Source organism: Wallemia mellicola (genome assembly GCF_000263375.1).
Source record: "Wallemia mellicola CBS 633.66 unplaced genomic scaffold WALSEscaffold_5, whole genome shotgun sequence".
Classification (NCBI taxonomy): Eukaryota; Fungi; Basidiomycota; class Wallemiomycetes; order Wallemiales; family Wallemiaceae; genus Wallemia; species Wallemia mellicola.
The window spans coordinates 374172-401022 of record NW_006531962.1 but is presented as its reverse complement, the minus strand read 5'-3'; the positions used below and the strand labels follow the sequence as shown (position 1 = coordinate 401022).

Here is a 26851-nt window from a genome sequence, read left to right as displayed (position 1 = left end):
ATATCTAAGAACCAAAACATGTATATTTGCAACAAAATATTCTAACAAAACAAAAAAACGAAAAAAGAAAATATCCTATAATGAAGTTGAAATCACTTCTGGTGTGTCTCTTGAGTCGCCTGTTGAAGGTACTGCTTCGCTGCTTTGTTAGCACCTCTTATCCTGCCCTTCCCCCTGCCAACTCCAGACTTGTTGTTACCTGATTCGCTCACGCTTTTCCTCCTCTGTTCACCTTCACCTCCCATAGCTTGAAGGGCTGCCTGTTGAAGTTCATGTTCGACACCGTCTATCTGGTTCAAGAAGTCCTTCATTTCGGCATCTGAGCTTTGCTCGCCCCTACTTTCAGCCAGTTGTTTCCGAAGGCCGGCTATCACGTTGTCACGTCGCGATATACGATGGTTAAGTATGCTTATATAGTCATTCGCAAGTTTGAGAAGTACAACCTTAGATACACCCTTGTTGATCTGAGCGGAATCTATATCTTTCATCTCCAATCTTAGATCAAGCCTGCCCTCGCTGAGACCTCCAGTGTCGTCGTCATCGACAACAGGTGGGAGTAGCCCTCTAAGATCGTCGAATGAGTGCTTGAGCGAATCTCTCCTCCTCTGCTCTGCGAGCTTGTGTGACATCCTTTTGCTACCGTTATCTTGGATCTCCGATTGCGCTAATTCTATGTGCTTTGGATTCGTACTTCTTCCAGTCAAAATGTTGGCATAGTTTGCATCATTTTGTAGAGACATACTAGCGAAATCCCTTGGAGTCATATTCATACCAGGTATGATTGGTGTCAATGAAGGACTCGCTTGTACGTAGTTCTCATTGAAATTTGATGGTGTAGCAGTACCACTGGAGTTTACAGACATCGATGATGAAGTTGTACTATTATTGTTGTTGAGATTCATCAAAGTAGCTGGTGTGATCGGCGCTAAATCAGCTGATTGTTGCGACGTTGAGGCTGCAGGAGGCGGTGGTGGCGGCATAGCAGCTGTATCCAAATCCAAGTTAATCGGTGAAAGTGAATTATCAGACGAACCAGCCGCATTATCGTCCTGTTTTATCGAACTTTTTCTCAACTTTGACGAAACGGGTTTCATAACAGGTGAAGGCCTCACCTTGTTTGCTTTAGCCTCTGCTGTGGCGCCTCTCCTGCTTGCGTGTGAGCCCGGCCTTTGGAATGTGTTCGGCGAATTCGTCGCGGAGCTGCTCAATTGAGGACCCAAACGAGGTGAATAATATTCTGGAACAACTGGATGTAGGGCTGGTGAAGTGAGTGGACTGAAAAATTCTGCCTGTGTGATACTAGCGCTATCGTCAGTCAATGATGGAGTCGGTCTTGGCTGCGAGAAAGCTGATTGAGGTGTTTGTGCAGGAGATAAGAAAGGTGTGAGAAGTAGCTGTTGTTTGTTAGATATCGCTGTATAGCTCCAAGCAGGAAAATACGCACATCAATATCATCCTGCTCCGAAGGCTGGGTATACTGAGGGTTGTAGTAGTTGTCTATTGTAGGTAAATAACTTGGCTGTTGTTGCTGTATCGTCTGGTTGGCTGCGTCGATATGCTGCTGCTGTTGGCCGTTGTAGTATTCAGTCTCAAAGTGCTTCAAATTCAAATCAGAAATATCGATAGGCTTATCATCGACTGTAATTTCCTTATTTCGGTCAATGTCCCTCATAAAATCGAAAAACTCAGATTGGCTCATCGTAGTTTACTGGGAAGAGTGTTTTAGTTTAATTCAGGTACGTAGTAATTTTGGTTACTAAATTCTTTATTAAAAGCTACAAAATATGTCAACTTTGTTCTGTCCCTGGCTTGAGTTAAGCCGAAGAGGGTTCAGTGATCTGCTCGATAGTTCCCTATAGGCTGATAATAGTCTGTCTAGTTACAGCAAAATAACTGAGATTCACACCTTCTTCGAGAACACCCACGATGCCAAAACCTTCAAGAAACAAGCGTTACGAGTATAAAGTCTTCGAATTAGGTGAAAGGCCAGATTCCGCTATAGACAATGCAAAAGCTGGTATAAAATCAAGGAAAGAGGAAAATATCGACGATTTCAAAGCCACAGTAGCAGTACCAGTGGCTATGTGGGATTTCAACCATTGTGATCCACGCAGATGCTCTGGAAAGAAGCTATCCAGACAGGGCTTAATAAAGGATTTGAAAGTAGGTCAAAGATTTAGAGGTATTGTCTTATCGTGCGTACATCGTCTTTATACTCTGTCTTCTCTCATCAGTTTATAGTCCGAAAGGCACACAGACCGTCAATCCAGGCGATAGAGACATAGTAGCCGCTAACGGTGCCGCCGTTGTTGAATGCTCTTGGGCTAGACTCGATGAGATTCCCTGGGGCCGTATCAAGAGCCCCCATGAGAGGCTTTTACCATATCTTATTGCAACAAATCCAGTCAACTATGGTAAGCCTTGGAGACTCAATTGTGTAGAAGCCTTAGCTGCTACCTTCTATCTCACCGGTTTTGACGAGTACGCTGAGACATTACTCTCCAAGTTCAGCTGGGGACACTCTTTCTTGAAAGTAAATGGTGGACTTCTCGAGAGATATGCGAAGTGTAAAAACAGTGAGGAAATTATCGCAGAACAAGAGCGTATCATGGAGGATGAGCAGCGCGAGTATGAAGCAGCCAGACAGCAGGAAGACGAAAACGACGATCTCCTCCAAGCTAATCCAAATCACCAGAATTGGGCAGAAGAGAGTGAGGAAGAATCCAGTGAAGAGGAGTCGAGCGAAGAAGAAGAAGAAGACGATGATGATGACAGTCAGGAAGACGATGAATCAGACTCAGGGAGTATATCTAAGAAACTAGACAAAACTAATCTATAATGGATGCATGTATTGTTTACTTCCCGTGTAATCGCTGAAGAAGCTCGCCTGTGCATTTAATACCAGCATCTATCTCCCTCTGTTGGGCGAAGGCTGCGCCTGCCCAGCGTATTTTGATATCTTGATCGATAAGATAGACATAAGCGGCATATTGATTGTCGAACGCGAGATGTTCTCTAACAGTCTCGAGCGACTGTGAGCTCAGTAAGTAAGTATCTTGTAATTCCTCTGGGACTTGACGACGGAGGTTATTTAACGTCAAACTGACGAGCCAGCTTTTGAGTGGGTTGCTTTGAGAGTTTATCTATCGGTAGTCAGATGGGGAATATGAGACATTGTTTAAACTGACCTGCACGAATTGGAAATCTGGATTACTTCCATGAGCTTGTAGGATAGGTTCAGACCAGGATTTGGTATGTTCTTGACCGATACGGGTGCTCATTATGGATACTAATGATATTTTACCTTTGAGGATATCACTCGTATGGGCTTTCGTCCGGCCATCTTTCAAAAGAGTACCTTTTATGTCAGGGAAGTAAAGCGAACGCTGATGCTGTATGAGTGAAGGTGGTGCTATCCAAGTCTTTCCGCCATGTTCTTGTATCAGTTTCAAGTCAGCATAGTATGCATTCCGTGATTCTTTTAAGCTAGATGTTTTGTTAGAAGAAGTAGTATAGATCTGGAGTATACGCACAGTAATCGTTTACGCTCTTCTAACTTGGCTTCCGTAAAGTAATTCTTTGAGCGTTCAGTCCAGCTTTCTTCGCTAGAGGAAGGCTTCTCAACAACACCGAGTGCTCTTGGGAGATATGGCAATGTAGGATGGCTATCGTTTGCGTTCTTCGCTGCTTCTTCTTGTCTTCTCACTTGTTGATCGAGGTCTTTACGATAAGCCTCCCTTTCAGCTTCTTTCTGCTGATTTGGTGATTGTAATAGTCTAGATGTGGTATTAAAGCCTCTAGAAGTACCGACAAATGCTCTTCTGATTAACATTCTATTAGATGATGAATGTTAGCTCTGAAGATGATATTTAGTTGATCAGTTCGGTTTCAGACATTAAACTCCAACAATCTTGCTATATATTCTATTTATCCGCGTCTTACCTCCTCCAAAAGCCACCAAAAATCATGTGTAATTTCTTATATACATCCAGAGTAGAAGCTTGTGAAATAATCATATGTCAGTGAAATCGATTTGATTTCGTCCATAGATATACATTGACTGCGACTCGGTTTGTTTGTTTTATGCAAATCATCGATTTGTTTGATATTTAAACAGAAGCGAGAGCTAATAGTACTTTTTACACATATTTCTGTCTTTTGATCTATACACTTGCATTTGTTTCTGTTCGTATAGACCTTATCTTCCGAAAATGAATCAGTGAAGTGACGTAGAGTATAAATAGTGCATAACAAACTTACTTGTGCTCTCAATAGTGAGTTTGTGTCTCTTATTGTTTCATTTTAATCTGTCTCGAGCTCGAGATTATTCCGTCACACTTCTTTAGCAAAGCCTTCAATGTTGAAAACACTACCACGCGGAGGAATATTCAAAACTATTTGGGAGGCGATACCTAAACCAGTGAGTAGTCGATTCAATCAAGTGTCTATCTCATATCCTCTCAAGAGTGATCGCTACTTCGTTGGATACGATTTAGAAGGTCTGTTATCAGTTTGATAGGAGTATTTGGCTGACATTCCCATAGGAAACAAATACTACGAACATCCACCAACTACAGACTATAAACAGCGTCCAAAAAGGACTGTAAAGTACCCAAATCATGTCGATTGGTCGGAGGTTGGAAGGGAAATGCCTGGTGGGTAAATGCATTAGTGTGTGTAATTGTCTAACTCTATAATAGCACAATGGAAAGCCTGGTTGAGGCACACGCGATTCGAGCCACCTTCTATCCAAGTCAGTAGCCAATAGAAATCCGTGAATTACATTTCTAACAGCAATCTATCAGGAATTGGAGCTTGATTTGTTGAGAATACAACGAACACAGGAGAACGCTGCACGTATTGAAGCTGCATTCGCTGCTCAAAGAATGGAAGCACCTGAAACGCCATCTGTCGAAGAACCAGAAGTCCAGAGACAACATGACGAAGCTGAACTCGCGAAAGCCAGAGATCACTACAACACAAACCCATTAGAAGCATTCGAACCACCGATTGAAATCCAAGAAGCTGGTAAAACACCAGAAGAGACAATTGAACGCGTCGAAGAGCGCAAACATGGTTTTAGTACTCAAGAAATGCAACAGAGACAAGAGGAGGAAGCGAAATTGCGCTCACAAACGAGTGAATACGCACCAGGTACTGGCAGGACGCAAGAATGGACACCAAGTGCAGCCCCACGCAGACGCTAAAGAATCCTCTTCCACTTCATTTTTATAGTGATTGCATTGATTTTGTTATAGTTTACATTTACTGCATTGTCTTCTCTTTTCGTTTTTTCGTCACTACTTCCATGCCAAAGATAAGAACACAGCGCACGAAGCAGCCACCGGAGGGCTTTGAAGCTATTGAGCAGATATTGGATGGTGAGTTTATTGTGCGATCTATCTATCAATCTATTTATCAAGTAAATAGACTATAGCCGCAAAATGCGTGATGTTGAAGCAGAATCTATCGATGGCAAGCGTAAGAATGAAACTTTATGGCCAATTATGAGAATATCACATACTAGATCGAGGTGTAGGTTTAGTCTAGCTGTATAAATACCTCCGTTGACGACGTTGATTAGATATCTACGATCTCTACTACAAGCGCAAGCAAATATCGAAAGTGGGTATAGGTTCTATATATCAGTGCATTACTTATAGGTTACTAGGAACTCTACGATTGGCTATTAAAGCAGGGATACGCCGATGCGAAGTGCGCATTTATAGCTGCATTATACGAGACTAACGTCTCTCTAGCTTAATCGCTAAATGGAAGAAACAGGGATACGAGAAGCTTTGCTGCACGCGTTGTATCCAGAGTAGAGTAAGTATCGTCATAGTAATGCAACCCAGGTTGATAGCGTATAGGATATGAACTACGAAGGATCTACGTGTATTTGCAGAGTACCAAAAGCACACCTCAAAGAAGGACAAACGTTTGAATGCGTTCATTGCGGTGCGTTTGGCTGTAACAATCGAGAGAGTATCCTAACAACAGACAGGCTGCCGTGGCTGCAGTTCAGAGACTTAGAGAGCATTGTAAATTATTAAATAGCGAAATTTATTGTTTATTATTCTTCCCTTTCTACTATCAAGACATCATTTCATTGCAGAACGAAAATGTCACGTCTGTCTCACAGTCGAACTTCGATAATAAGCGAGCAAAACAATGGTCGTATCATATTAGAAGGATAGTACGTTTGATCGTCTGATAATCCTTCACACGCTGATATCTTGGACAGCTTACTCAAAAAGAAGCAGAAGAAGATGCAAGGTGAGTTATTATACTAATAGAGAACATATATTAATGCTATTCTAAGGCTTTGCTAGACGTTACTTCAGATTATACGTGAGTTAATCAACCTACTCTTAATCCGATACTGACCGACGCTGTAGTCTTCTGGCACTCTCACCTACGCAGTCACTGACACCGATAACGTTAGAGATCACGTTAATTTACGCTCAAGTGTTTGGTTATCACACAACAACAGGAGAACAGTCACGATCGACGGCGGTACATCAACTTGGCACATAAAGTTTACTTCTGGCGAAGAATATGTCAATTGGATGAAAACATTAAGAATATTCCTCGATCCTACGCCTACAGCTGTACCTCTTGAAACTGTTGCCGAGAATGCACAGCGTCCTCCAATTGAGAATATAAACAAATCAATTAAAGTACGACAAATGTTAACAGCCTATTTATTCACTAACAAACTTTTTAGTTAATTGATTTAATCGAATTTGATCTCACAAATCTCAAAAACGGTCAAAATCAAGTCCGTACTCCGCCAAGTTCTAGATCACGCGAGCAATTACACGCTTCATCTAGTCATCAAGGTGGTTTACTCAATATTTTCCACAAGTCACCAAAATTGAACTCTTCTAGTGATGATCTATTTGATACCCAACCACATAGGGCATATGACGCCATATTTGAACGTCTTCTCGATTCAACTAACGATTTGAAGAGATTACAGCAGGAGCTGCATAATATGCATAACACTCAAGACTTTGATACTGTCAATTCGAGGACATTCAATAATGCCTCGCGTTACGCTCCATCGCGTACTTCCTCAGTTAACGATTTCGAATTCTATGATGCTCAGGATACATTTGGAGAGGCTTACGAATTTGAAGATCCAGATGAAGAGGATGAAGGCAATGATGATGTCCACGATGATGAGGAAGATGTTGATAAGGAGGCTATATACGATGGTGTTGAATCTTCACATGGTCCTCACGATTCAAAGTATGGTCTCATGCAACTCCCACGGCGGCCACAACTTCCTGCTCCTATCTCTGGTGATGTGAGTGTAAAGGTAATTGGAGTAGTTCGAGCTAACGCCTAACTCAGGAGATTGGCTTGCTAGGTGTACTGAAGAAAAACGTTGGAAAAGACCTTACAACGATTTCCTTCCCTGTTAGTTTCAATGAGCCGCTTTCATTACTACAGAAAGTAGCCGAGGACTTCGAATACGTCGACTTAATCAATAAAGCTATACAATCGAAGAGCAGTGTCGAAAAAATGGCTTGTATTGCTGCTTTCTGCGTGTCGAGCTACTCTTGCACTCAGTATAGGTCCACTCGTAAACCATTTAACCCACTCTTGGGTGAAACTTACGAGTATATCACACCACAATTTGCCTTCTTTAGTGAGAAGGTTACACATCACCCGCCTCTAGTAGCTGCATATGCTCAGGGTGATGGATGGTCATTTGTTGCTACATCAGGTGTTAAGCAGAAGTGAGTTGTTGGGCTTTGATGATGTTGTTTCTAACAGAAAACTAGATTCTGGGGTAAGAGTATGGAAATCATTCCAATCGGAACGGCGAAGTTAACTTTAAAGTCAACTGGTGATGTTTACACATGGTAGGTATTATATCTAAATTCATGAGCAAAGCTTAACAACTTTTCAAGGCGCAAACCAAGCTCATTTATTAGAAACTTGGTTATGTCATCTCCATATTTGGAACACACAGGTGATTTGGATATTAAGAACGAAACTACAGGTGAAACATCAACAATTGCTTTCAAGGAAGGTAGTTTCTTCGGTGGAGAAGCCTCTAGAGGTTTTGTTGAAGGATTTATTGATGATAAAGATAAAAAGCGTATCTGTAAATTAAGTGGAAGGTGGTCACAGAATTTTGTTAGACATTTATTAGACGATGATGGTAAATCAACTGATAGATTCCAAAAATTATGGGAATCAAACAATCAATTCCCACCGGATTGCCAGGATTATTACGGATTTTCTAAACATGCTGTTAAACTTAATGAATTAGTTAATGAAAAGGTTTTACCACCTACAGATACGAGATTTAGACCAGATCAAAGATCATTAGAAGAAGGTGACGCTAACACTGCTGACAATTACAAGAATACTCTTGAACAATCTCAAAGGGAACGTCGGAATCAAATTAAAGGCTACGATCAATCTAGAGTTAGATGGTTCAAGAAAATTAACAATGATGAATGGGTACCTATCATCAATGAAAAAACAAATGAACCTGTTTACTTTGAAAAAAGAGCAAGAGTTTCAGATAATCAAGACAGCTGGTCTGATAACGACAACGTGAGTTATTTCATTCTACCATGTTTATTAAAACTAACGGAAGTAGATTTTTAAAATAAATTAGATTACTATATACAATACTCATAGTTTACTTAAAATATTAAAACATGTAATACACTATAACTGCTCATGAATAACTTTGCTTTCTTGTGCTGGTTAAAACAAGTATGAAGAAGGTACAACACCTTCGTGGGCGGATGCGGGATCTCTAACGAAGAACCAATCTTGGTCGCTATCATTCAAAACTTGAACTTGTTGACCGACCTCAAGTTTCAATTCACCAGGTCTATCACCAGCGAAGTTATATCTGGAATAACATCTATATCCGACACCATTGTTTAGATCACTGGCTGGTATTTGTGGTGGATTATCGGATGATGCATCATTAGATGAATATGATCTCTCGAAACTGTCGTCAGCGCCACTCATATCATTGTCAAGATCGTTGTATGTCTTCTCATTCATTCCTTTCTCCGGTTCCCCATCGTTGAGTTTAATGATAGGGGTTGGTTGTCCATTTGGAGTCGATCCTCTTGCTATATTAGTAGTAGCTTGATTGATATTCTCCAATAATGATGATGGACGGCCATTGTCTGCGTCGTCTTTGTCATCCTCGAGTAGAATTGGACGTGACTCTCCGCGACGCCCCCAGAGTGAAATGAGTATAGCAATGAGCGCGACAAGGAGTACAACACCTAAACCTAATGCGATAGAGATAAGAATGATAATACCAAGTGCGAGTAAATCTATTATTATATGTTAGAAATTATTGAGGAGAGAAAACTAGCACTCACCTCTTCTCGAGAACGAAAAATCGGAAGAAAAGATCATTGAAGATAACGACCCTGGACTGCCATCTGAATTGAAAGTCTGGAGATGTGGATACCATTTTACGCCATCATACATAACCGAAGAAACTCTTCCAGTGCCTTTGAGATTGATATCACCTGTAGCATAAAGCACTCTATCATCTTCAATGAGCGAGCTATCATCTCTGTCTTCGTCTTCAACTGGCAAGAATTGCAAACGATGGATTTTACCTGTACCCTCAAACATACCATCTGAGATATCGGTGAATGTATCGCCATCGTAGTTGTAAACATAAGTTTCGTTACTACCAGTACGTCTTCCGGCTATGAATATGTTGTTCATGTTTTTGTCGTCGGTTTCAACTGATGTTGGTAAACCAGGTAGGTCGCCATCACCTAACATTGACCAAACTTTCTCCTCATTGTCGTAAGTAGCAATGTAAATATAATCATCATCCTCGTTAATAGAGAATTCACCAACTGCGATTATATATTTGTCGTCACCCTATTATACACGTTAGTCAAGAAGGAAATAGAGGAGTGTGAACTTACACCAGCTACTTCGACATCTGAAACGAACCCTGATACGCCTTTACCAAGACTATTCCAACGACTTTCACCGACGCTCCATTGACATATATTTGAACAGTCTTGAGTGCCAGAAACGGCTCTGAAATCACCAGATATAATGACGCTATTGTAGAGTTGATTATAAGCAAAATCTGTAACTACGCCTTCTATACCATTACCAATATCGAGATAGACACCCTTTTTCAGATCGTAAACAGCAACATCGTTTGAGTCACCCGCTTTGAAATCACCACCCATGAAGAGCTTGTCACCTACTACTATCATAGCACGTACATCTCCAGATACACCCCCATCTATGAGTGGATGCATGTAGTCGTTCTCGTCAATCAAGACAATTCCACTTGCATCACCGTCGTTAAATGTGAAGTTACCACCTAAGATGGTATACAAGCTTGTGGAATTCTTGTAATAGTTACCTGCATTTATAGCAGGTGCAATTGACGAAGTTGAAGGTAATTTAGGTGTTGCTCGCTTCCTTGATGGTGAATTTGAGGTCGATGTGGCTTGACTTCCAAGTGCGTTTATACCACTAACGCTGTTGAATCCATCCGAAGATATTTCTGCTGCGCCATTGCCAGAAAATTGAGCAACTCTATCAATTGCTCCGAAAGCTAAGACATTCTTATCTTGGATTCTAACACCGCTTACTAATTCTGAGAAAACAACACCGTTATCATTCTTCCATGTCTTGTCTTCCATATCCCAGGCAACTAAGCCACCAACTGTTACACTAGAACTTTCGTCAAACAGAGCCTTTGTGAAGTTACCGGCCAAGTATAGTCTTCCTAAGTCAGAAGAATATGTCATATCATAGACTTCACCGTCGACGCCATGGCCAAGCTTTTCGTATTTCTTGTTATGATAATCATATTTGATAATGTTTTGACAATCTACTGATCCTGCTTGACTGAAATTTCCTGCGATATAGAGCTCGTCATCGACGATAACCAATTTATTGACATTACCGTTCAAACCACCTTCTGGAAGAGGATGAAGTCTATCATTGAAAAGTGCAACATTTGTGATGTTGTTCACAGTATCGTTAAATCCAACGAATTTTCCACCAATGAAAATATTCGATTCGTGGCTAACAATTGTCTTGACATAATTCAAATCTTGTTCACCTTCTCTGAATTGGATACCGAGGGTGTCACCTAAAGAGACGAGTGCTCTGTCTAAATAACTCTGCTCCGATAGAACCCTATCAGAGCTAGCATCGAACGTTTGACCGGACGTCATATTGTAGGCCAAACCTCCGATGGCAATCTCATCGGGCAGGACTTCAAGAAGGTGTAAAGAAACTTGCTGCAAGGCGACAGTTTTCCCTTCTTCGATTTCAATCGGTTTTACAGTGATGTTTGTCTCAAATGTGTCAGATGATCCGTCTACTATGCCCCTAAAGATTGGCAAGGAAACGTCATTTTCACTAATATTAGTAATCGTATCATTGATATAAGGACCTCTCTCCGTTAGCTGCATTTCAATATCGATAGCACTTCTGCTTTCACAATCTTTCAATCCTGCACAACCAGGAATTGAAATGTGAATTTCGTATAGACCACGTTGACCAACATGTGGTTTAAAAGTAATAGAAGGAACTTGATCGACATCATCAACTTGCGTTGAGAGAACTCTATTAGAAGATTCAGAAGATGGGTTGACGCTCTTCCAATCTCCAGTGGTTGTTACATTTGAGAGTTCCCCATTTGAATAGCATCCTTTCTGAAGATCATTGAAATCGTTAATAGCATTGGCGACACTTCCGGCGCCAAATACTTCGACTGATCTTAAACCGGGACCAGCACCTTCCCAATCGATCATGTTGATTGCGAATCCATTAAGTTTGCGTGAGCCACCTGGTATCATGTAATCATTGAATTCCCTCTCATATGCAGGAGGTATAGGACATTCATTTTCGCATGTGGTATTTGTTGTAGGTGAGTCGACATCGTTGTAAATTAATGGAATCGCTTGATTATCTGGTAAACTTGTGATCCTTAAGGTTTGTTAGCGAATAGATTTGAGGAAAAAAAAATAAAAACCTACGTAAATCCAGTCAACGAATGACCCTCATTGACAGTATTTGCCAAGCGGAAACCTGAAACCTCATGTGAATTGAACCACTCAACATACATAACACCATTCGTTCCATCAGGCGTATTGAACGAGTTTCCACCAATACATGCTAAATTCTTGATATCAGAGAAATTCGGGTTATCTGATCCTTTAGATCCAGTAATGTCAGCATTTTCAATTGGTATTGGTTGAAGGGCGTCTACAATTCTGTCCAAAGCTTGCGGATAGATATTGTCGTCTGCTTGCTTAAATGTAGATGTGAAGTTTCCAGTAATAAATAGCTGATCTCCTGAGAGCGAGAAGGCATGTACAGCATTGTTCAAACCGTAGACGGCGGATGGTTGCCAGTGTTCTTCTAACACATTCCAGATTGCAATGTTATCTCCCATGTCATCTCCGAGGGCATCAAAGGCACCGCCTACCCAAACTTGTGAATTTGAGGGATCACAATAAAGAGCATTTATAACACCTTGAACACCGCCCAATGCTTGCCAGCCATCTTGTTGAGTGTGGACACCGAAAGTATTAATTTCTTGACCATCAATAGTGCCGAAATCACCTCCTGCGAAGGTCATGTCGTCGATTGTGCAGGCAGCATTTATATGCGCAAAGGGGTTGGTCGACCCTAGAGATGTCCATTCAGATGCATTACTAGGTCGTGAAATAAGTGTATATGTCGTGTTGTCGTAGCTTTCTCGTGGTTTTGATGAATTTGAGATATCGTCAATTCCAGCGAACGAGCCGAGGAGAGATACAGTCCCCAGCGAATCATAATCTATCTTTGGGAATGCCCGTATTAGTGGTATAAGTGCTAGGTATATTATTGGCGTGAAATACGCCCACATCTCGTCTTTTATGATGATGGTTCTGCTGAGGGACTGGCACGCGGTGGAATGACAATCACTGGATGCGAATTATTTGTTACAAGAAACTTATTTTTTATTTTTCGGCTGTTTATCCCATCATACTTGCCATACCACTCGAGTATGCCATTGGTTTGATAGCTGGGTGTTCCACCGCGGCGAACTGTGTTGTCTTGATGTCTCCAGACGCGGAAATCTTCATCCAGGCACCCTTGTTAGCGCTTGTGTCGCAATAGTTTGGCGCGCTGAATACTGTAGCAAGGCGACCATCGTGTTCCCATGAGTATCCATCCTGTCTAACTTCGTGAGAGCGGATAACAGCGCAAACTTCATTGAGTTCACACCAGCGTTTTGTAACATCTGGACCAAAGCCAACGCCGACACCTCTCTTAGATGGTCCGCGTCCGTCTTCTTCTTGTGGATCAGTCCAAAGTGCCTCACACATCAATCCTTCTTGGCCTGGTTCTCTATTAATACGCTTTATGTTGCGGATATCTTCTAATTTGACGTCGTCTTTTGAAAACAATCCTCCGTGGACGACAAAGTACCTCTTGAAGCCGTCTTTGGTGAGAATGTCTGACTTGGTAGTTGATGAGTCTGGCTTCTTTGTTGACGAAATAAGGTGGGCAATCGGTAAGCAAGTGAAAAGCTGAGCAAATAATTTATAAGTGAGGTCTGTAGGATATTTATGTTTGCATTCACCCTCGAAACCGTAAACCTAACAGATAACGTTAGTAGTGTAAGATGAATAATATACTCGGACCCACTTGGTTCATCTGCTTGGATTCGTGGTTACCACGGTTAAGGAATACAGCCTTTGGATGCAGGTACTTGAGAACAAGAAGGAGGATGATGACTTCAGTTGACCAACTACCTCTGTCAACAAAGTCACCGTTAAACAGCAAGTAGTTAGTATCCGATGGTTTGCCGACGAGGTTGAGAAGGTTGATCAAATCATAGAACTGGCCATGTGTGTCACCAATTACGTTGATATGGACACCTTCAGGTATAGGAATGTCTACCAGAGACTCCTCTTGGCTAAATACATCAATAGTTTTCAAAATTAAGTCCCAGAGTACTCGTTTATGCAGTGTTTTGCCCTTCTTGAAATGGTCTATGACTGAGTCGATGAGGTTAGGTGAATCTAAGGTAGGACCATCGTAATCAGCGGCTATTTCACAACCTCCATTCTCTATAGTCTCTTTGACAGTATCGGCTGCCTGCTTCTCGTCTTCTGTCGCGATGGCCTGTTCAAACTGTATTTTACGATTAATCTTGCTGACCTCACTCAAATGATGACTGGCTACTCTATTTGTTGGTTCGATAGCGAGAATCGCTTTAAGATCAGCGATAGCAAGCTTAAAATGTAATACAGCTACATGTGCCATTGCTCTACGATAGAGCGCTTTTACGAACTTTCCATTCAAATCCAAGGCCTTTGTACTGTATTCTGCAGCTAAACCGAATTCTTCAAGCTTAAATTTCGCCGTCGCGATGTTATTGTACACTTGCTCAGTAGGGGGACTGACAAGGAGCCACTCTTCGATAGCTTTTACGAAATCCTTGCCTATGAAATGATGAGGGAAGTACTGAGTATTTTCATGGACTTACTTTTGAAGAACTCGTTCCCCTTCTCTTTATGTCCACTCATTCTTCACCGTCGAGCGCGAAGATTGAAATGGACGTATTTTAGAGCAATATAATGTATGTTAGCTATCAATTCAGATTCCATTTTAGCGAATAGCTATTTATATATCCACATTGGGCTATTATATCCCTTCTATTTTTATCAGCATTGGGAACGTCATTTCTGACATCTCGTACGAGTAAGAAAGAATATATTGGAAATTATGCTTATAGAAAAGCGGCGAGTAACTTTGTATACTAAGAATTGTACACTGAGAGAAGCAATACAAACACAACTTGAGGTTTAGAGAAACTAGTTTTTTCCTCTGAGGGAATGACACAATTGTATACGAACAGTTTACTGCAATTAGGTTGTATACTTATTCAAGTTGTTGTTGATTAGAATTTTCACCTCTAAGCAATCGATACACATACACAGATACACCAAATCGTATTGTAAAGCTTGAATGGACCTTGATCCTATAACTAAATATACTATCTAATCTCACGCTTGGTAATTAATATTCTCAGTTACGCCTCCGAAATTCAACCAATCGGATAGCATAATTCCTATCTTATCATGATAGTGCTATTATGATAAGATAATAGGCGTAAGTATAAGTTGGTTTCCTTACCTTTCTTGTCATCAATCTACTATGCAACCACCTTTAGAACAATATGCAGGTTATTGCGTTGTCTTAATTATGGGCCTTGGTTTTAGTGCTCTAATGTTAGCAATTGGATATTTTCAAAAACGCTACGGTAACAAAGTTGAAAGTGCGGAGGAATTCAATTCTGCTAGTCGGAGTGTTCGTACTGGGCTGATTTCCAGTGGTGTTGTTTCAGCATGGTGCTGGAGCGCTACTCTTCTGTAAGATAACATATAAGTATCTATCATCCCCTAACGTGTATAGTACATCAACTTCAAAGAGCTATTCATTCGGTATTTTGGGGAGTTACAGTTATGCTACAGGTGCATGTCTGCAAATTTTACTGTTCTCGGTCGTAGCAACATCAATGAAACTAAAGTGGCCATATGCACACACCTTCGTTGAAATAGCAGGGGCAAGATGGGGTAAAGCAGCACATTGGCTTTGGCTTTTCTTCGCGGCATGTTGCAATTTAATCGTTTCAGCAATGCTGATATTAGGAGGAAGTGACACTGTCGCTGCTCTCACTGGAATGCCTACATTAGCAGCAGTCTGGCTCATTCCTCTAAGCGTCTCAATTTACGTCGTCGTTGGAGGTCTCAAAGCATCACTTGTAGCTGATTACCTTCACACAATTATTCTCTACGGTGTTATACTTGGCTTCTGCTTCTTCACATACACATCAGCACCGGATATTGGCTCACTGGACCGTCTTTACGATTTGTTAGTCCAGCAAGGTATCAACAATCCTGTAGAAGGCAACGCAGATGGTTCATATCTCACATTTCGCTCCATGGGCGGTATTGTCTTCTTCTTTGTCAACCTTTGCGGAAATTTCGGTACAGTATATATGGATCAAGCATATTTCAATCGTGCTGTAGCTTCTCAACCGAAGTCTATTACAAAATCCTTCGTACTTGGAAGTTTATGCTGGTATCCTATCCCATTTGCTTTCGCAACTTGCCTTGGTTTGGCTGGTGCAGCATTAAAGAACTCTGACGTTTTCCCTTTGTTAACATCAGATGAGGTCACCGCTGGACTACCAGCACCTGCTGCTGCTTTTGCCCTCATGGGTAACGCAGGAGCTCGTGCTATACTTATTATGCTCTTCCTTGCATGTACAGCAGCATCATCAGCAGAGCTTGTTGCCGTCAGCACGCTCGTGACATACGATGTTTTCAAGAGGGTGAAACCAAATGCAACCGACAAGCAAACATTATTTGTTTCACATGCAAGTGTTGCTGGATTTGGAATTTGTCAAGCACTTCTTGGTACCATATTTTACTACATTGGTATAGGAATGGGATATCTCTATGAGTTGATGGGAATCATTCTCTGTCCAGGCGTTGTCCCTCTTATATGCTGTATCATGTGGAAGAAGGCTAATAAATGGTGCTGCATTGGAGCTGCTGTTATCTCATTACCTCTCGGTATCATCGCTTGGTGCGTCACAGCGTACAAGCTCAATGACGGTATTGTCGATAAAACTACCACTGGCCGTAAGTACATTTCTGAGTATATAACATAGATACTTAAGTATTATCTACAGAAGATCTACCAATGCTCGCTGGTAACACAGTTTCATTCGGTCTATCAATTGTAATTTCAATCGTTGGTTCATTGATCTTCCCAGACGATCATGATTTTGAGACAACAAAAAATACCGGTAAAAAAGCTGTCAAGCAAGCCGAACAGTCTGTTATACGCGAACAAGAGGTTATTGTTACGTCACAAATTGACGATAACTCGGAAAAATTTGACAAGGATGACAAACAAGAGACAACACCTGCGGTATTGAAGGACTTCAGTGTACCAGATGCCACACAAGGAGATTTGAGTGAGGAAGATTTTGCATATCTGACAAAGTCAATGAAATTAGCTGCTGGCTTCGCCATCACCTGGACCATCGTTATGGTTTTTATCGTGACTTTCTCGCTTTATGGTACTTCTTACATCTTCCCACGTGCTGGTTTCAAAGCATGGGTTAGCATAGGTCTTGCATGGCTTTTACTTGGTGCAACTTATATTATACTAAGTCCAATATATGAATCACTGCCAAGTTTAATCAAAATTTTCAAAGGAGTCACAATAGATGTATTTACTCTAGGTAACTACAAAAAGTCGAGACCTTCGGATGAGGTCTAGAATCTTATAAACTTCGCGTTTATCTAATTAAGTGTATTTTTAAATGTATATTATATGAACCAAGCTTTGTGAAAGCTTAAACTTTACAAATAAGTAGAAGAGAGCTTCCACCAGATATTCTTAATATACATACCGATGTAAATGTGTTCCTTACTTTTGTCAAATAGAAAGCGATACCTTATTTTGAGACTTGAAACCAAATATTTATGACAGGTTTGACAAGAAGAATCATAATATTAGATATTATGATAATGTTAATAGCATTTGATTTGCATCATCACACAAATCTTGTTGGAAAACTTATCACTTGTGTTTTTCAAACTGCTGTATCATCAACTGACATTCTTACTGAGACAACAATCCTGAAGGGACATCAAAGCAATTCTCAGCCTTTAAGTAGGAAAACAAATGATTTAAAACATCTAACATGAAATATCATTATATTTAGCATCATTATACCACAATTATTTATACCGAGTTACTAACTGTGTAAAGTTATTATTGCAGAGCATAAAGTTATGAATTTAATGAATATCAAAGAAAATTAATCAAACTTATTCAGCCTTGATGGCTGCAGTTGGTGAGAAGTTGTGTTGGCGAGATGAGAAACCAATCTCGAGAGGACGACCACCGTATACGTAACCGTTGAACTTTTCGATTGCCACGCTTGCTGCAGCGGTTGAGAAGAATTCAACGATACCTACACCGCGGCTACGTTGTGTACGTGAATCGATTAAAATTTCAGCTTTCTTTACGTCACCTGTAGTTTCGAATAATTCAACTAAGTCCTCATTTGAGGTTGACCAAGGTAAATTCTTTGAGACAATTTGTGGGTTTGGTGCAGCTGCAGCAGGAACTGGAGCAGGGCCTTGTGGTGCTTTTCTGTTGAATTGGTATGGTGTTCTTGAAGGTCTTGGTGAATTTGCAAACTTGTCTTCACGTACTTCAATTGGTCTACCATAGAATTCGTAGCCGTTATACAATTCGATAGCGTTATTGGCGTCTTCTCTTGAAGAGAATGAGACGATACCGTTACCCTTTGATTTTCCGTCTGGGAACAATTGGATATCAGCTCTTACGACATGACCAGCTTGTCTGAAGAGGTCTTTAAGGTCTTGCCATCCGACTTGGAATGGTAACTACAAGACTTGAGACAGTGTATAAAGCAAAGCAGTCTATACTCACGTTACCGACGAACAACTGGGTACCTGGTGCTGCGTTTTGTGGTGGACCTGGATTGTAAGGACCGCGGTTGAATTGTTGACTACGTGAAGGAGTTGGGTTAGCACCGAATCTAGCTTCTTGCTCTCTGTCCTGTAATTGGTGTCAGATTGTGAGATAATCGATGTGTGATGAGTACCGACTTCTCTAACGAAAACAGGTCTACCAAGAAGAGACTTGTCTGAAAATGATTCAATAGCGATTTGTGCTGATTCTGGTGAAGTGAATTCAACGATACTAAGGCTGTTTAATAGAGAAGATGTTATGGGTAGTAACTCACCCGCAACCCTTTGAGAGACCGTTTGGTGTAATTAACACTTCAGCAGAAGCGACTTCAAGTACTTCTAAATACTTTGTTAGTGGGAATTCATTCTGTAGCTTTTATCACTCACGTCCTTCTGCGTTGTCTTGAAAGAATGACTTCAAATCTTCGCTCTTGACTTCGTAGTTAAGATTTCCAACGTATACACGGTTCTCCCTCTTTGAGATTTCTGCTGCCATCCTACCCTAGTAAGTTTTCGACTTGGTGGTTTAAGAGATGGCCAACGTACGGGGAATAATTTAAGAAAAATCAAGCAATGTGGGAGATATTTGAACAGATTTTGTACATTATATTTATACGTAAGACTTTATATGCCAACTAGTTGTTAGTTTGATAGATATACACACTCTTCAATTGTTCTCTGTAACTTCATTCTAGGAGGGAGATAAGGATAGATAGATTATATATTTCTCATTTAGACACACCTGTTTCGCATATCTCTCTAGTATACTTTCTTTGTTCTCAACCACGATATGCTATACGCCGAACGAGATGACTTCAAAGATCTAACGCCAATAGAACAAGATGAAGGTCCTTCACCGCTAGCACCGATCAATTACTCTCAGAAATGTGAGTTTCTGAATATCTTCTGATCATCTCACAATTTCGCAGATAAAGACGCTATGGACATGTTTAGAGCAGTGGTAAATGCGAATGAGAAGTCAGAGAGAGCACTTGGATTGACTGAAGATATTATACGTATGAACGCAGGTCATTACACCGTATGGTGCGTTTCAATTTCTCCGTTAGATTACAAAGCTCAAACAATAAAGGCATTACAGAACATCTATTATCGTGGAATTGGGTTTAGATCTCCAAGCAGAATTGAAACTTATGGATGAATTATCCACTGAATATCTGAAATCCTACCAAGTTTGGCATCACAGGAGGCTGTGTGTCGGTTTATTGGCTACATCTACATCTACGTTTGCTAATAAGGACTCAGCCGCGGTTGTAACTACTGCATGCTCACCTGAGACGTCTTCACCACCCCCACCTTTAGAATCATCAAGGGATTTGGCTGTTTCTGAATTGAAATTCGTAGCTGAGTTGTTCTACGCTACTGATGATCCAAAGAATTATCACACTTGGGTATACAGACAGTGGATACTTACTTATTTTGATAAGATTCTTCACGATGACGATCGCCGACATGAGTTTGAGTTCATCGAATCGCTTATCACGGATGATATCTACAACAATTCAGTATGGTCTCATAGGTTTTTCTGCTTGTTCAAACTGGGTTGGCTGGAGACAACATTAGACAATGAGATTGAGTAAGTTTTGTTTTGACCAATGAAAAAATACTTGCTAACACGCGATAAGTTACGTTTTGTCTCTTATTAGCAAAGCTCCTAGTAACATGTCAAGCTGGAATTACTTAAGGGGTATTCTCAAAGTAAATGACCAAGGATTGAACAATCAACGAATTATGCAATTCTCGGAAACGCTGATCAATGCAAAGAGTGCTTCAGATGACATGAGACCTCCTTTACCCGCATTAGAATGGTTAGCAGATGCTGCGCTAGAAGATAAGAATCCTATTGCTACCAAACGTTATCTAGAATTGAAAGCCTTAGATCCGATACGTAAAAACTATTGGAGTTGGAAATCACATCTAGCTTTATCTGCTTAAATTAGGAAAATACCCCCAATTTATACATTTGCATTATTTTACATACATGTCTTAAAACCACGACCGAGGGATTCAGTATGTCATACTTATTATTAACACATTTTCATACCGTAGTATCATTTGACTATCATCAATATGTGTTACATCATAGAATATGAAAGAAAATCGTGTATAAAAAGTTCAGTCAAGAGTAAAGCAAATATTTTTTTTAAGTTTTCCAAGCTAGAGTTGTTTGGCAGGTACTTCTTTATCAATTTAGTAATGACGGCTTGAACCATATGAGTTTTGACCGCTGCCGTACTCATTACCGCTACGGTAGGAGCCACCGTTACGAGAAGTGTACTGATCGGAATCACCACCAAGACCGTAGCTAGAGCCATGAGTGTTAGATGAACCATACCCGGTGTTTGAGCCATGGCTTGAGCTGCCGTAGGTATTGCCAGATTCACCGTAGCCACCACCATAGCCAGAAGATTGTTGGTGTCTACCTGAAGAGTAGTCATTGCCGGATCCACCGTAACCACCTGAAGAACCATAGGTTGAACCGCCACCATAGCCAGAGGATTGTTGGTGTCTGCCTGAAGAGTGGTCATTGCCGGATCCACCGTAGCCACCGGTAGAGCCGTAGCCAGATGATTGTTGGTGTCTGCCTGAAGAGTGGTCGTTGCCGGATCCACCGTATCCACCGGTAGAGCCGTAGCCAGAGGATTGTTGGTGTCTGCCTGAAGAGTGGTCGTTGCCGGATCCACCGTAGCCACCTGAAGAACCATAGGTTGAGCCACCACCATAGCCAGAGGATTGGTGTTGGGTTTTTCCTGAAGGATGTTGGTTGCCGGATTGGTGTCCGCTTGAGTTGTTCTTGGAGCGTTCGACAGACATATTCTTGTCTGCACCACCCATATGCAAGGCATTCATACCCTCGCTCAACTCCTTGCCGCCAGGAACCTTGTCAAGGGTACCAGAAGCAGCAAGTCCTTGAAGACCTTGGCGAGCACCGTGGTATTGACCTAGCGAATGTCAGATGAAAATGAACGGAATTTGGTACCACTTGCCATATTTTTCTTGGTCATTAGGGGCTGCGGATCCTCCAGAAAGGTTGTCTGTAGTGTTGCGGTGCTCGAGGACACTGTCTTTCTCTAATCTTTTCAAGACTTCATTCTTTTCGTTACCTTGTGATTCTATCCACTCTTTGACGAAGTTGACCATGTCCTTCTGGATCTGGGATCCATTTTGGAAGTCTGGATGATGAAGAGCTTGAATACAATCATCCGCAATTGATCTTGGATCCCTTATAATGTGTCAGATCGTTCCTCCTCGTAAAGTAGACACATACCTATCACCATCCCAACCATCTTTGACGACGGTGTTAACAGCATGTGTAATGACAACCTTGGCTAAACGACCAGCTGGACCGTTGAGGATGTTTCCCTACAGTTACGTCAATACACTGCCGTTGAGTTTCTACTACACTCACAAAGTGATCCTTCGCAAGCATAGAGTGTGTTGGGTCACTGGCGTTTGGATCATTGAAAACAATACGTTGACTGTGATCATCGATGACACCTGCTGAAACTTCGAACATAGCATCCTTAAGATTCTTCAAGATAGGTGAAAGGCTAGTAGTGAAAGTTAGATATATTCACTGGGAAGCACATACGTACACTGGCTCAATGGTTGAGTAGATGAAGACTTGAAGTGTATTTGAGGCTTCATCAAGGAGCTCATTGATGAACGGAATTTTGTCCATAACTGCTTCGATAGCGCGAGTGATATCGTCATGGATAGTAAGGACTAACACGTGTCAACCTGACATTACTGGCATAAAAAAGCTCTTACCTTCCATAACCATGCTATGGAATTCGTCCTCATTCATGTTGGTATTATCTTTAGCATGCTTGCGAATCTCTTCGAGTCTGTTGACCTTTTGATCAGCGTCTGCATGACCGTCATCACTGTCATCTTTTTCGCCCTTGTCCTTAGACTTGAGTAACTTGGTGATGATCTTTCTAATATTGTCAACATTGCTATCCTTGCTTTGGGAGAGCTTAGTAGACAAGTCACCAACTCCATTTGAAGAAAGCTTATCTGAAACTTCACTGAAATTGGTAGTTAGTGTGTGTCGTCGTGATTAGTGTGATATAGCTTACCCGCACATACTGTGGAAGAAGTCGAGACCACCAAATGTTCCTGTAACGATCGGAGATACCTTCTTACCGTTTGGACTGTCGAATCTTACATTCTCACCAACATGTGTGAAGACGTTTTCATAGCCCAATGATTGGAGCGCAACCTCGATGAAGTTAGAGTGAGCAGCATAATCTTCAAGAGTGTGCAAAGCGGTACCAAGGAGACGAAGAGCCTCCCACATTTGTTCGTCATTATCATCCTGTCTGGCGCGTCTACCCAATTCGACACAAGCGACGAGGTTTTTCCTAATAAACTCGGAACTGGTATCCCATTCTCCGTCTTCGTTAGCGATGTAATTCTTCATTGCATTGCGGTCGAAATCAAGTTCGCCTTTTTTGAGACCTCCACGAAGCTTGTGGTAACCACTGACTTTGTTTGGAGGACCTTCTGGTGCATCGGCATATCCAGATGGATTGTCGATGTGCTCTTCATTACGGTATGTTCCTAATCTCTCTTCGGTTACTTCGAATTCGCGTGTCGCATAACCAAATGAAAGGAAACCGAGAACCGCAACAACAGTGGTAAGCTGCTTTGGAGATGCTATTTTCAAACCAGAAACGTCCAAAGCTTGACTGAGATCGCGACTCCAGTCAAAATATAAATGTTAGTCGTTATCACTATGTCTGTCTGTAATGTACTCACTCTAAACTGGTGTTAACATTATTAGTACGAATATATTGCACTTACTCCAAAGTATACTCTTTTAACGTTCTTCTCGTCAAACTTCTTTCCTTTGCCTCCACTAACAGCCTTCTTGATGAAGGACTTGATGAGACTGCCTGATGTACCAGTTCCTACGGTATACAAGAGATCGAGAAGTGTGTTCTCAATATCACCGTGTCTGTAACAGCGGTCCTCAAGACCAGAAGTAGATGCAATGTCTCCACTACCAAAAGCCAAGACGCCGTTAAGCGAAATAAGCACGAACAGTGCTGTCATTGTAAGCATGAATGTGTTAGATGTCATTATTACTCGTCTTTAATTCTTTGTCGTGAGTTATGAGTTGGTTGTGAATTGTGAAGAAGTGTGCTGCGTATAACATAATTCAATTGAAACACCGCATGTGATATCAAAAAGTGCAGTTACACGTCTAGAGAATCTATTTTGTCGTATTCTACTCATTTTTGCTGGTGCAAAATACTGATATCTATGATATCAAAACGCAAGAATTCGGATGCTATCTGATAAATAAGTATGGTTAGGACATCCAAAGTGGTCTACAAGATAATAGAAGATAATAAATGAAATCTGCATGTTTCAATCGTTACTAGCATTATCATTTTATCCACAACATGTAGCATACAGTCATCTATGGTACCCATTTATATTCTTTTATACGTATATTAAACCACTACTGATAGTATGGTGATAACTATTTGCTCATAAGCTTCAGTTGGAGATATCCTTCTGCGTCGTTCACCAACTTTCTATGATGCCATAATTAAAACCATGTAATACCACAACGAAAATCAGTTAGTGCTGTCGTTTTAATAATTCTTGATAATGAATCATTATCGATTGAATTCTGTGCGCAGTTAGGGAATATATTATTCCAATGGTGACATTGACCAGATGAAGAGCAGGGGACTTATGTGAACAATAATTGAACGCTGTAGAATAAAATAAGTACTTGTTCCTCAAGGATTATGTTGAATAAGTGTATCGGAGAAGTTACGAAAAACAAGGCACAGGTACACTTCCTAAACAATCTACCCGCGGCTACATAAATAGAATAATGATCGTCCGATAATATCTCAATATCTCACGACCACCATGCAACTCAAGAAAACGGGTATCGCGATAGCTGGATTAACATCTATGGCTATTGCTGCAAGCGATAAATGCAATGTCGTCACTATACAGACATACCTGCCCTACGGTAACGTTTTAACAGCAGACTATGTCAAAAATAACGGAACATATGGTCAGCCATCTCAATATGGTGATGACATAGCTTTTCCGAACAATGCAACTGGCTTACCTGACCTCTGTGCTGTTTATGTGAATGCATCAAGTTCCGATACGTCTTCATTTAGGTTCGGGCTATTTATGCCTGATGATTGGCAAGAGAATCGATTCTTAGGTGAGTTGTCTCGATTTTAGATTCATTTCTAATACGATACCAGCAACCGGCTTGGGTGGTGCCGCAGGTGGTGTCGATTGGGAGACAATGGGATATGGTGTCAAAAACTATGGCTGTGCAACTATCTCGTCAGATACCGGACACAATTCCACAATGTCTGATGCCTCCTGGGCCTTCAACGATGAGGAAGCAAGACAAGACTGGGGTCATCGCGCTTTGCACCTTTCAACAGAGCTTGCTAAGAACATAGTAAATCATTATTACGATCAAACCATCTCACATTCATATTACGCTGGTAAGTGTCTCAGAATCTGTTTTTCTTTACTCACGGTTCATTAGGATGTTCAACTGGTGGACGTCAAGGTAAATTGCATCGTAGTATTTGTGCCTATGCTAGCTAACTGTGAAGGTCTCAGAGCCCTTGAAATGTATCCAGAAGATTACGACGGTGTACTCGCAGGTGCACCAGCATGGTACACACAAAGGTTGCAGACTTCAGAAGTTCTTCTTGGAATTTATAACCTTCCTGAAAATGCCACTCATCATATTCCTTCAGACCAGTTTGAATGGATATTTGAGCAAGTATTATCTCAATGTGATATCGCGGATGGTATTTTGGATGGCATTGTTTCCTCTCCAGAAACTTGCGACTTTATGCCTGAGAAGCTACTTTGTGGTCCTTCTTCAAACACCTCGGAATGTCTCAACCCAGAACAAATTGAGACACTCAATAAGATTCACTCAGATTGGAAATCAGGCATGAATGATTTCATTTTCCCTGGTTTCAACCTTGGTTCAGAGTCAACATGGATGCTAACTCAAGAAGCTGACGACGGGTCTTACGAGCCTGCTGGCTTCTCAGTCAACTATGTCCAAGACTTTGTGAGTTACACTTCTACAGTATATCAATAACCGTTCACTCATAAATCTAGGTCCGTAACGACAAAAGTTGGGATTGGACTACGTTTTCACTCGATGATACATACCTAGCTGAGAAGCTTCGTCCTGGTAATGCCACAGCCGATGAATTTGATTTGCGACCATTCAAGCAAAACGGAGGAAAGCTCATGTGAGTCCAATGTCTTAATTTCTATATCGCTAATTCATTAGTCATTATCATGGAAAAGCGGATGGATCCATACCAACAGGATCTTCCAGTTACTTCTATAAGCAAGTCCAACGCAACCTTGTTCCAAAGGGTGTTACTATTGACGACTTCTACCGCTACTTCGAGATCCCAGGTATGAACCACTGTATGGGTACGCCAATGAACGCACCTTGGTTCATAAATGGTGTCAACCAAGCTCAGCAGTTATCTTCAATGCCTAAATTCGATGCCGAAAGTGATGCCTTCACTGCTGTCATTGAATGGGTTGAGAACAATAGAACGGTTGATTATATACTCGCAACGAAGTATGTAAGTGATGACCCGGCGCAAGGAGTTGAAATCCAACGACCATTGTGCCCTTACCCAGTCAAGGTAAAGTATAGCGGCAGTGGTGATGTCAATTCAGCTGATAGTTGGACATGCGACAATTAATAAAGCTGAAGAAAGAAAGAAATAGGACAACCATTGATTGTAAAAAGTATTTTCTTATTTCAAACATACAGTATTTAAGAATGCCTGTTACTTTGACTGATCCGTTTGCCTTATCATCTGTCTAATGAGGTTTCAGCTAACATAGTCACTCGGCCTAGAGGACCTAGACTTAGAACAGAATTTCTTATACTTGCATAGTTTTGAGCATCCAGGCTGATTATCTTAAAATGCTATAATTTTGTAGCAAACGCAGATACAATTCCTGAGACCAAATCTGCGTTAACGTTGACAATCACATGACAACTCCTTGATATTTCAGATGTAAATAGCTAATTTTTTATTTATATCTTAACATGATGAATTTACTTCAGTTTCCAGGCGATCTTTCCTCTATCTTTTTGGAATAGTAATTTCACTGAACATCTTGTTCGATGATAAATGCACCTTCGCTTATGCCTAAATGTAAATAGAATGTTTTTGACAAAGTATATATATATATATATATATATATATATATATATATAC

At 41.0% G+C, this 26851-nt stretch overlaps 14 protein-coding genes across 14 annotated transcripts; 7 read left to right on the top strand and 7 right to left on the bottom strand.

Moving 5' to 3' along the window:
* Positions 1-4: 4 nt before the first annotated feature.
* WALSEDRAFT_59900 (hypothetical protein) lies at positions 5-1695 on the bottom strand. Its single transcript, XM_006957306.1, has 2 exons — positions 1445-1695; positions 5-1394 (listed from the first exon to the last, which is right to left on the bottom strand). Exons 1-2 carry the CDS (start codon positions 1670-1672, stop codon positions 93-95), a joined length of 1530 nt encoding a protein of 509 aa, XP_006957368.1. The 5' UTR covers positions 1673-1695; the 3' UTR covers positions 5-92.
* Positions 1696-2070: 375 nt separating this feature from the next.
* WALSEDRAFT_12058 (DUF367-domain-containing protein) lies at positions 2071-2647 on the top strand (the record flags this gene model as incomplete). The annotated part of the gene is made up of 2 exons (XM_006957093.1): positions 2071-2195; positions 2242-2647. Coding segments are annotated over 2 exons (531 nt in total), but the record flags the coding sequence as incomplete, so codon positions are not given.
* Positions 2648-2789: 142 nt separating this feature from the next.
* Positions 2790-4435, bottom strand: WALSEDRAFT_59899 (hypothetical protein). Its single transcript, XM_006957305.1, has 4 exons — positions 4261-4435; positions 3534-4202; positions 3189-3486; positions 2790-3143 (listed from the first exon to the last, which is right to left on the bottom strand). The coding sequence occupies exons 2-4, from the start codon at positions 3830-3832 to the stop codon at positions 2856-2858; spliced, it is 885 nt and encodes a 294-aa protein (XP_006957367.1). The 5' UTR covers positions 3833-4202; positions 4261-4435; the 3' UTR covers positions 2790-2855.
* Positions 4358-5207, top strand: WALSEDRAFT_63334 (hypothetical protein; the record flags this gene model as incomplete). Its single annotated transcript, XM_006957304.1, has 5 exons — positions 4358-4420; positions 4466-4499; positions 4545-4655; positions 4701-4753; positions 4806-5207. The coding sequence occupies 5 exons, from the start codon at positions 4358-4360 to the stop codon at positions 5205-5207; spliced, it is 663 nt and encodes a 220-aa protein (XP_006957366.1).
* Positions 5208-5308: 101 nt separating this feature from the next.
* Positions 5309-6033, top strand: WALSEDRAFT_63333 (G10 protein; the record flags this gene model as incomplete). Its single annotated transcript, XM_006957303.1, has 7 exons — positions 5309-5381; positions 5431-5535; positions 5585-5625; positions 5672-5715; positions 5760-5826; positions 5871-5958; positions 6005-6033. The coding sequence occupies 7 exons, from the start codon at positions 5309-5311 to the stop codon at positions 6031-6033; spliced, it is 447 nt and encodes a 148-aa protein (XP_006957365.1).
* Positions 5319-8702, top strand: WALSEDRAFT_59898 (hypothetical protein). Its single transcript, XM_006957302.1, has 15 exons — positions 5319-5381; positions 5431-5535; positions 5585-5625; positions 5672-5715; positions 5760-5826; positions 5871-5958; positions 6005-6196; positions 6245-6276; positions 6323-6351; positions 6399-6680; positions 6728-7312; positions 7360-7748; positions 7794-7874; positions 7923-8577; positions 8624-8702. Exons 7-15 carry the CDS (start codon positions 6123-6125, stop codon positions 8639-8641), a joined length of 2145 nt encoding a protein of 714 aa, XP_006957364.1. The 5' UTR covers positions 5319-5381; positions 5431-5535; positions 5585-5625; positions 5672-5715; positions 5760-5826; positions 5871-5958; positions 6005-6122; the 3' UTR covers positions 8642-8702.
* Positions 8703-8706: 4 nt separating this feature from the next.
* Positions 8707-12902, bottom strand: WALSEDRAFT_59896 (hypothetical protein). Its single transcript, XM_006957301.1, has 4 exons — positions 12024-12902; positions 9939-11973; positions 9372-9891; positions 8707-9323 (listed from the first exon to the last, which is right to left on the bottom strand). The coding sequence occupies exons 1-4, from the start codon at positions 12896-12898 to the stop codon at positions 8734-8736; spliced, it is 4020 nt and encodes a 1339-aa protein (XP_006957363.1). The 5' UTR covers positions 12899-12902; the 3' UTR covers positions 8707-8733.
* A 46-nt stretch (positions 12903-12948) lies between these two features.
* On the bottom strand, positions 12949-15050 carry WALSEDRAFT_31886 (protein phosphatase 5). The gene is made up of 3 exons (XM_006957300.1): positions 14528-15050; positions 13684-14483; positions 12949-13634 (listed from the first exon to the last, which is right to left on the bottom strand). Exons 1-3 carry the CDS (start codon positions 14565-14567, stop codon positions 13008-13010), a joined length of 1467 nt encoding a protein of 488 aa, XP_006957362.1. The 5' UTR covers positions 14568-15050; the 3' UTR covers positions 12949-13007.
* A 196-nt stretch (positions 15051-15246) lies between these two features.
* WALSEDRAFT_31885 (hypothetical protein) lies at positions 15247-17406 on the top strand (the record flags this gene model as incomplete). The annotated part of the gene is made up of 3 exons (XM_006957299.1): positions 15247-15413; positions 15457-16691; positions 16742-17406. 3 exons carry the CDS (start codon positions 15247-15249, stop codon positions 17335-17337), a joined length of 1998 nt encoding a protein of 665 aa, XP_006957361.1. The 3' UTR covers positions 17338-17406.
* Positions 17407-17891: 485 nt separating this feature from the next.
* On the bottom strand, positions 17892-19059 carry WALSEDRAFT_63329 (RNA-binding domain-containing protein; the record flags this gene model as incomplete). The annotated part of the gene is made up of 5 exons (XM_006957298.1): positions 17892-18476; positions 18523-18651; positions 18702-18795; positions 18839-18902; positions 18951-19059. 5 exons carry the CDS (start codon positions 19057-19059, stop codon positions 17892-17894), a joined length of 981 nt encoding a protein of 326 aa, XP_006957360.1.
* A 279-nt stretch (positions 19060-19338) lies between these two features.
* On the top strand, positions 19339-20613 carry WALSEDRAFT_44367 (protein prenylyltransferase). Its single transcript, XM_006957297.1, has 5 exons — positions 19339-19450; positions 19493-19607; positions 19654-19781; positions 19884-20157; positions 20207-20613. The coding sequence occupies exons 1-5, from the start codon at positions 19354-19356 to the stop codon at positions 20514-20516; spliced, it is 924 nt and encodes a 307-aa protein (XP_006957359.1). The 5' UTR covers positions 19339-19353; the 3' UTR covers positions 20517-20613.
* A 27-nt stretch (positions 20614-20640) lies between these two features.
* WALSEDRAFT_31882 (Het-C-domain-containing protein) lies at positions 20641-23717 on the bottom strand. Its single transcript, XM_006957296.1, has 9 exons — positions 23391-23717; positions 23046-23295; positions 22664-23001; positions 22353-22612; positions 22178-22307; positions 21991-22132; positions 21850-21944; positions 21569-21804; positions 20641-21523 (listed from the first exon to the last, which is right to left on the bottom strand). The coding sequence occupies exons 2-9, from the start codon at positions 23133-23135 to the stop codon at positions 20772-20774; spliced, it is 2043 nt and encodes a 680-aa protein (XP_006957358.1). The 5' UTR covers positions 23136-23295; positions 23391-23717; the 3' UTR covers positions 20641-20771.
* WALSEDRAFT_16762 (hypothetical protein) lies at positions 23367-23669 on the bottom strand (the record flags this gene model as incomplete). The annotated part of the gene is made up of 1 exon (XM_006957108.1): positions 23367-23669. One exon carries the CDS (start codon positions 23667-23669, stop codon positions 23367-23369), a length of 303 nt encoding a protein of 100 aa, XP_006957170.1.
* A 754-nt stretch (positions 23718-24471) lies between the features above and the next one.
* Positions 24472-26411, top strand: WALSEDRAFT_31881 (tannase and feruloyl esterase). The gene is made up of 6 exons (XM_006957295.1): positions 24472-24786; positions 24830-25081; positions 25126-25149; positions 25196-25668; positions 25719-25855; positions 25897-26411. The coding sequence occupies exons 1-6, from the start codon at positions 24477-24479 to the stop codon at positions 26324-26326; spliced, it is 1626 nt and encodes a 541-aa protein (XP_006957357.1). The 5' UTR covers positions 24472-24476; the 3' UTR covers positions 26327-26411.
* Positions 26412-26851: the final 440 nt, after the last annotated feature.